Genomic DNA, 7,868 nt, shown 5'->3' with positions numbered 1-7,868 from the left:
GTAGAAAAACCAATAAAAAGTAAAGGCAAGCTTGAAGATATTTCTATTTTTTAGCGGTAATCACGGATATTTTGCCTCGCTGACTGCCCTTTGCTCCTCTCCGCTTTCTCACCATACAGTAAAATCAAAATAAAGGCAAGCTTGAAGATATTTCTATTTTTTAGCGGTAATCCTAGGAAGCGATTTTAGACTTAAAAAAATAAAAAAATTAAGCATTTAACAAAATTTTAAAAATATTTTTAAAAACTTAAAAAAATATTTATAGTATTAAAAAATCACTTAAAAGTCAATTTCTTGGTTTTTTATCTTAATAGTAAAAAAAAAAAATCAAAATATTCAATGTTTTCTATTCAATTAAAAGTAATCGGTTAATATTAATCAAAATAATTAAAGTAAATTTGTTATTAATAGGTTGAGTTTAGTTATGATAGTTACTATCAATAGGTTACTTTTTGCTAAATAAAAAAAATTAAAATATTTTACTTTTTTTATTCAACAAAAAAAAAAAACCTTCATCTTATTCTAAGGAATGCTTTTAGCCTAAAAAGTGTTTTTTTTTTATTTATTTTTTAAAAAAGGTATTTGATAGAATAGAAAACACTTATTAAAATTTAAAAAATCATTTTTCCAAATTTTATTAAACAATTGATTTTTTTTTAAGAATGCTTTTTAGACTAGAAACATTTTTTAAAATGACTGTCAAACAAACTCTCATAGTGTTTTATGAAAAAATATTAACAGGTTATTCTCCTTTAAACACTTAAAAAAAAAAAGACATTTTCATTAAAAATACTTCAAATAAAAACAATGATAAACGGACTCTTAATTTTATACTACAAATTATTTTGTTTTGTAAAATCACAAGCAATCAGACTTTTAAAAGAAAAAATTAAAACTTAATTTCGCCTATAAATTACTCTTAATTTTTAAGTTTTAATTGTTTGAGTTAATTGTGAGTATAAAAGAATATAATGAAAAATGTTAGATATTTATTAAGTATTTATGTCTAATGAAAGATGATGATAAAAATAATAAGTCTAGAAAATATTAGAAATTCAAAAAATTAACATATGAATAAAGAAATCAATTAAAGTAATTCATTAATAAAATTCCTAATATTTGTTCCGTGATAAACAACATATCATGCAATAAAGTTTAAAGTAACTGACGTGTGACGTGGGGGATTATTTTTGGTGGAGAGGAGAGCATAGAAATGAAAATATTTTCCTTGGAAACAAACAAAAAGGGAGGATCAAGTGGCTGACAGGGGTGGAGAGGAGAGGAGGAGGAGGGAGAGGAAGAAAGCGGCATGCACGCATTGGGAAGCGGACAGCCTTGGAAGCGGTTCCTTCTAAATCCTCATCACACGTGTATTCCCTCATTTCTCTCCGTTCTATTTCTCTCTCCAAACACCCTCTTTCTTTCTTCTTCCAAAACTCTCTTTCTCTTCTGTTTTTTTTTTTTTTCCTTTTATTTTCCATACAAGCAAACACCATTTTTTTTATGTGGGTTTTGGCAGCAGTTTTCTTGGAATTTGGATATCGGAATGGCTGGAAACGAGTGGATAAATGGGTACTTGGAGGCCATATTGGTCAGTGGAGCCTCCGCCATTGAAGACTCCAAGGCCACGCCCATCGCCTTGAGGGAGGGAGGCCATTTCAACCCCACCAAGTATTTTGTAGAGGAAGTGGTCACCGGGGTTGATGAGACTGATCTCCACCGGACATGGATCAAGGTCGTTGCCACTCGCAACACCCGCGAGCGCAGCTCCAGGCTCGAGAACATGTGCTGGCGTATCTGGCATCTCGCTCGCAAGAAGAAGCAGGTTCTTGTCTTTTTAGATTCTTTTTCTCTTTTTCTACTGATCTATATTGGTGTCTGTTGGTTTTCTTGCGTACAGGCTTTGTTTTGATTGTTTTCTTGTTCATGAGGGTAACGGTTGTTCTGTTTTTGCTGTAATTTCGGATGATATAGTGAGTTTTTGAGGAGGGTATGGATTTGAGTTTGTGTTTGGTCGATGAGAAAATCCGGGTAACGAAAAGAAAATGAAATCTTCGACGTGGGACTTCTTTTAAAACCTTTTCTGGGAGACCCGAGGGAAAATTCAGGTGAATTTGATAAGATTGTCTGGTTTATTTGGATTGAGTTTTCCATTGTTGGAACTGACCAGCACAGAGAAAAGATTGATGATTTAGTTTTTCCTGTTCCAATCTTTAGGTGTAGGAAAATCTTTCATTTTCTTTACAACCATATATCCTTATGGGTTTTCTTGATGTTTCTTGTGGAACTTCTTTCATGATTGTTTTCTTGTCAATGAGGCAGAAGATGTTACCTTCCGTTTTTGGTGCGATTTAGGATATTGTATAGTGATTTGGAGGTGGGTATTAATTTAAAAATGAGCTTGGTTGATGGAAAATGTGGGTAAGTGGCAGAAAGAGAAATCTTGATGATGGACCTTTTGGTTTTTTGGAGTGAGTTTCTCAAATTGATTTTCAGTGACATATATTGTATCTTTGAGGTGGATATTAATGAAAATGTCTGTTAATAATCTGTTTGGTTGATGAGAAAATGTGGTTTAAAGAAAAGAAATGAAAATTTGAACATTGGAAATTTTTTTTCCAGATTGAGGGAGAATGAATTCAATCTACTCAGCTCACTTCTATGTCATCTTCTTAATTTGTTATTTGTCACAGAAATAAAATAGAAACGAGATTAATTTTCCCATCCAAAATGGAATGCTTGTTAGTCTAAAATAGAACGTTTATGATTTGAATAGCTGGAAGTGGAGGATCAACAGCGCTTGGCAGTTCGGAGATGGGAGCGGGAACAAGGCCGCAGGGATGCTACCGAAGACATGTCGGAAGACTTGTCAGAAGGAGAGAAGGGTGAAACTGTGGGAGAGTTGTTGCCAGGTGAGACCCCGAAGAAGAAGTTCCAACGAAATTCCTCCAACTTAGAAGTATGGTCTGATGATAACAAGGAAAAGAAGCTTTACATTGTCCTTATCAGGTACTTCATATGCTACACTACCTATATTTCGTATTGGGATTTTCATTTGTAGATCGAGTTTGAGCCATATTATCGTTTAATTATGTTGCTTGCGAGTGTTTCTTTTTAATGCTCAGTAACCAAAATCAGGAAATGGTTGGAAGTCATTTCAATGAATAATAACTTCAAACAAGAATTAGAAAGATATCACTTCCCCTGTTTCAGTTTTTTAACTCTCTCTTCAATGCTCTGTTTGGTTGCTGAGAATGGTGGACAACAGAAGAAAATTTGAAATGTTTTAACGGTGCTCTGGCATATGTAAATCAAGGACTTCCAGGAGTGTCTCTTTAACTTTTACTCAGAAAGTACTTTTACCAGTTTTCTTGGGTTATGGAATCATATCTTCCAGTTTTTAGAGAAGTATTTTCCTAGAAATTACTCCTAGACTGTGTAATTTAAAGATATAATGCAGTCTAAAATTCTATCTGTAACTGACCATGTATAGCTAAGTATGGAATTAACAATTGCAACGAATCTTCTTGACCAGTCTGCATGGTTTGGTACGTGGAGAAAACATGGAGCTAGGTCGTGATTCTGACACTGGTGGTCAGGTACCCGCAATGTGAAAAAATTATTGCATTGTCAAATATTGTTTCTCATTTCTTTGGTGTCTCTTGTTTACATCAAAACCAGGTTAAATATGTGGTTGAGCTTTCTCGAGCACTTGCTAGGATGCCAGGGGTGTACAGGGTCGACCTCTTCACTCGCCAAATTTCTTCGCCTGAAGTGGATTGGAGCTATGGAGAGCCAACTGAGATGCTTACTGTGGGTGCTGAAGATGCTGATGGAACCGATGTGGGAGAGAGCAGTGGGGCTTATATTATAAGGATACCTTTTGGTCCACGTGATAAATACCTCCGAAAAGAAGTCCTTTGGCCCCATATTCAAGAATTTGTAGATGGAGCTCTGGCTCACATTCTTAATATGTCAAAAGTTTTAGGTGAACAAATTGGCGGGGGTCAGCCTGTTTGGCCATATGTAATTCATGGTCATTATGCCGATGCAGGGGATAGCGCTGCTCTTCTTTCCGGTGCTTTAAATGTCCCAATGGTACTGACAGGACATTCTCTTGGACGAAACAAGCTTGAACAGCTTCTTAAGCAAGGAAGGCAATCAAAAGAGGATATTGATTCAACATATAAGATTATGAGAAGGATTGAAGCAGAAGAGCTTTCCCTTGATGCTGCAGAACTTGTGATCACAAGTACCAAACAGGAGATTGATGAGCAATGGGGACTTTATGATGGATTTGATGTCAAGCTCGAGAAAGTTTTGAGGGCTCGTGCTAGACGTAGGGTCAATTGCCATGGGCGTTACATGCCAAGGATGGCGGTACGAAGACTATCTTTTACATTTTATCTATCCATGCATTATGAGGATTTGAGATTGAATGCATGTTAATGTCTACTTGACCTGAGAACGCATTTCCATTCTACCGTCTTCACTAACCTTAAAGAAGAATCACTTACTAAAGGTCACAAGAATTTTGTTTAATTGAATCAAAAATTACCATTAAAAATATTTTGCAGGTTATTCCTCCTGGGATGGACTTTAGCAGTGTTGAGGTTCAGGAGGATGCCCCTGAAGTGGATGGAGAACTCACGGCACTTGCTAGCTCTGATGGTTCTTCTCCAAAAGCAGTCCCTGCAATATGGTCAGAAGTGAGTATCTGGTTTTGTCTGTAACTATTTGTTTCTGCTCATCTTCTTCATGTCATTATCTCACATTTAACTTGGTTCTGCAGTTGATGCGCTTCCTCACAAATCCACATAAGCCAATGATCTTGGCCCTATCAAGACCAGATCCAAAAAAGAACATTACCACTCTTCTGAAAGCTTTTGGGGAATGCCGTCCACTGAGAGAGCTTGCTAATCTTGTAAGTAGGCTTGTGCGATTACTTGATTTTTTTAGTCACTTAACAATAATAATTGAAGTCTTGCAACAAAACAAATATTCTTGCATATAGACACTTATAATGGGGAACAGAGATGATATCGAGGAGATGTCTGGTGGAAATGCTAGTGTCCTGACAACAGTGTTGAAAATGATTGATAAGTATGATCTATATGGGCAAGTAGCTTACCCAAAGCATCACAAACAATCTGATGTTCCAGACATCTACCGGCTGGCAGCCAAAACAAAGGTTGGTCAAAGGTCGCATATTATCTAGCTTTATACCAGTTTTACATTGTTGATCAGCTGATATGTTGTAAACATGGCAGGGAGTTTTCATAAATCCAGCTTTGGTTGAGCCTTTTGGACTTACCTTGATCGAGGTTGGTTTTGATTTAGTCGCACCTTTCATGATGTTAACTTCATTCGATCAAGAAAATGAAATTTTGATCTCTGTTTGTTTGTGCTAATGTAGGCTGCAGCACATGGGCTTCCAATGGTTGCTACTAAAAATGGTGGTCCAGTTGACATTCATAGGGTAAAAATTACCTCTTTTTTCCTTTTTCTTTTTCTAATTTTAATTATAAATGATGCATATTGGTCACTTTCCTGGTTCACAATGTCAAATTTTCTTCTACACTGCATATGATTGCTGATGAGAAAGGTGAAAAGGGAGAAAAATTCAGGATTTTGCAGCACCTTTTGGAGTTGAACTGTTGCTGTAGATTCTGAAGCTTCTTTTCCCCTTCATTTTCTTGGCAACCAAATGTGTGCAGAAATTTGTGAAAGGGAAACAATGATATATTTGTTTTTATAATTATTGTTTGTCGTTTTCTTAGGCACTCAACAACGGTCTGCTTGTGGATCCTCATGATCAAGAGCAAATTGCTTCTGCATTACTTAAACTAGTCTCAGAGAAGAACTTGTGGATCGAATGCAGAAGGAATGGTTGGAGGAACATACATCTCTTCTCATGGCCTGAACATTGCCGCACATATTTGACAAGAGTTGCAGCCTGCCGTATGAGGCATCCACAGTGGAAAACTGACACCCCAAAGGATGAAGTGGCTGCTGATGACTCTTGGAATGATTCACTTAAGGATGTGCAAGATATGTCCCTTAGGCTTTCAGTTGATGGGGAAAAAATTTCACTTAATGGATCACTTGAGCATTTGGCTGCAGCCTCTGGTGAACATGAGCTGCAAGACCAAGTAAAACATGTCCTCAGCAGGATAAAGAAGCCAGAAAGAGCCTCCCAAGATTCTGAAGGCGGAAAGAAAGTTGTTGATAATGTGCCAAGCAAATACCCCATGTTGAGGCGGCGGCGAAGATTGATTGTCATTGCACTCGATTACTATGATAGCAATGGAGCTCCTGAAAAAAAGATGATTAAAATAGTGCAAGAAATAATGAAGGCTGTTCGATCAGACTCACAAACAGCGAGATTCTCAGGGTTTGCTCTATCAACAGCAATGCCAGTGTCAGAAACAGTGGAGTTCATGAAATCAGGGAAGATTGAACCAAGTGAGTTTGATGCTTTGATTTGTAGTAGTGGGAGTGAAATGTATTACCCGGGTACTTACACAGAAGAAGATGGGAAGCTTTTACCTGACCCAGATTATGCATCGCATATTGACTACCATTGGGGACGTGACGGATTGAAGAATACCATTTGGAAGTTGATGAACACAGATGAAGTTAAAGGAGGAAAATCTAAAAATCCTTCCAAACCCATTGAAGAAGATGGCAAATCAAGCAATGCCCATTGTGTTTCTTACTTGATAAAGGATCTCAGTAAGGTATATATAAATTATACTGCTGGCATACACAATAATTGTATTTTTATTTTATATTTTGATAATATTCGGGTTTTTTGGGCTTCTCCAGGTGAAGAAAGTGGATGATTTGAGGCAGAAGCTTAGGATGCGGGGGCTCCGCTGTCATCCTATGTACTGCAGGAACTCAACAAGATTGCAAGTCATTCCTCTCCTTGCATCTCGAGCACAGGCACTCAGGTATGTGCATAATTCTCCATTTTTTTCTCCAAGAAAATGTCATTAATAAATTCAAAGTCATTCTTCTCAGAAGTTTCTTTAAGTTACATCTTTATACATACGAATAGAGTTTGCGTCACTTCCAATGATTTTTAGGTACCTTTTCGTGCGATGGAGACTGAATGTTACAAACATGTATGTAATTCTTGGTGAGACTGGAGACACCGATTATGAAGAACTGAGGTCTGGTACCCATAAGACAGTGATCATGAAAGGAATTGTGGAGAAAGGTTCTGATGAGTTGCTTAGAAAATCAGGAAGCTACCATCGAGATGATGTCATTCCAGGAGACAGCCCACGGGTAGCATACACAAGTGGGGAAGCAACTGCCAGTGACATTGCAAAAGCGTTACAGCAAGTTGCGAAATCCACGGCCTGAATGTGAGCTTGTAGTCTATTCTTTTTCCGCTCCTTTTTGATGATTTTATGACATGGAAGTCTTCTGTTGATATGAAGCATTTGCCAATGTGGAATCTGCCAAAATGTAATTAGATATGATGATTCCCATTAGTCCAAAAATACTTCTGTTGTCATTCAGATAGTGCATATCAGAACCTACACTATAGCTTTAATAAGAATCTCTATGTCCGATTACTGATTTAATTTAGTTCCCTCCAAATATGGTTAGAAATTAAAGCTTTGTTGGATCTTGGAAAGAATGAGAGTAAGGTAGGGAAGCTTTGAGAAATACTCTCATTTCCTTTTGTTCTTTGGAATCACTTACATTAGATGGAATGATTTGATTAATTAGAATGTCTACTTATGAATTCAATGAAGGCTGGAGATGGGATTATATGGTCTCTTTCGGTATGAAAGATTTGCATAAGCCTTTTTCTATTGTCAGTTTGTTAGGCCAACCAGTTACGTAGCTTT

General features: G+C 36.9%; 1 protein-coding gene across 3 annotated transcripts; it reads left to right on the top strand.

Moving 5' to 3' along the window:
• The first annotated feature begins 1,183 nt into the window (after positions 1–1,183).
• Positions 1,184–7,598, top strand: LOC100262385 (probable sucrose-phosphate synthase 3). 3 transcript variants are annotated; one of them, XM_002271362.5, is made up of 13 exons: positions 1,184–1,370; positions 1,520–1,825; positions 2,777–3,009; positions 3,536–3,599; positions 3,682–4,380; positions 4,578–4,709; positions 4,793–4,924; positions 5,015–5,191; positions 5,271–5,324; positions 5,417–5,479; positions 5,781–6,740; positions 6,829–6,956; positions 7,092–7,598. In XM_002271362.5, exons 2-13 carry the CDS (start codon positions 1,547–1,549, stop codon positions 7,372–7,374), a joined length of 3,204 nt encoding a protein of 1,067 aa, XP_002271398.1. In that variant the 5' UTR covers positions 1,184–1,370; positions 1,520–1,546; the 3' UTR covers positions 7,375–7,598. The 3 variants fall into 3 exon arrangements, with proteins under 3 accessions (XP_002271398.1, XP_010650290.1, XP_059592990.1); XM_010651988.3 differs by having other exon boundaries at positions 1,218–1,370; positions 1,523–1,825; XM_059737007.1 differs by having other exon boundaries at positions 1,218–1,825.
• Positions 7,599–7,868: the final 270 nt, after the last annotated feature.

Source organism: Vitis vinifera, chromosome 5, assembly GCF_030704535.1.
Source record: "Vitis vinifera cultivar Pinot Noir 40024 chromosome 5, ASM3070453v1".
NCBI classification, from domain to species: Eukaryota; Viridiplantae; Streptophyta; class Magnoliopsida; order Vitales; family Vitaceae; genus Vitis; species Vitis vinifera.
The sequence above is the reverse complement of the archived record's forward strand: the minus strand, read 5'-3'. Positions and strand labels throughout refer to the sequence as shown.

Coding starts and splice junctions, on each gene's coding strand:
- LOC100262385 (XM_059737007.1), top strand. CDS start 1,310: ATGCACGCATTGGGAAGCGGACAGCCTTGGAAGCGGTTCCTTCTAAAT. Junction 3,010..3,535: donor CTTTACATTGTCCTTATCAG/GTACTTCATATG, acceptor CTTCTTGACCAG/TCTGCATGGTTTGGTACGTG. Junction 6,741..6,828: donor TGATAAAGGATCTCAGTAAG/GTATATATAAAT, acceptor GGGCTTCTCCAG/GTGAAGAAAGTGGATGATTT.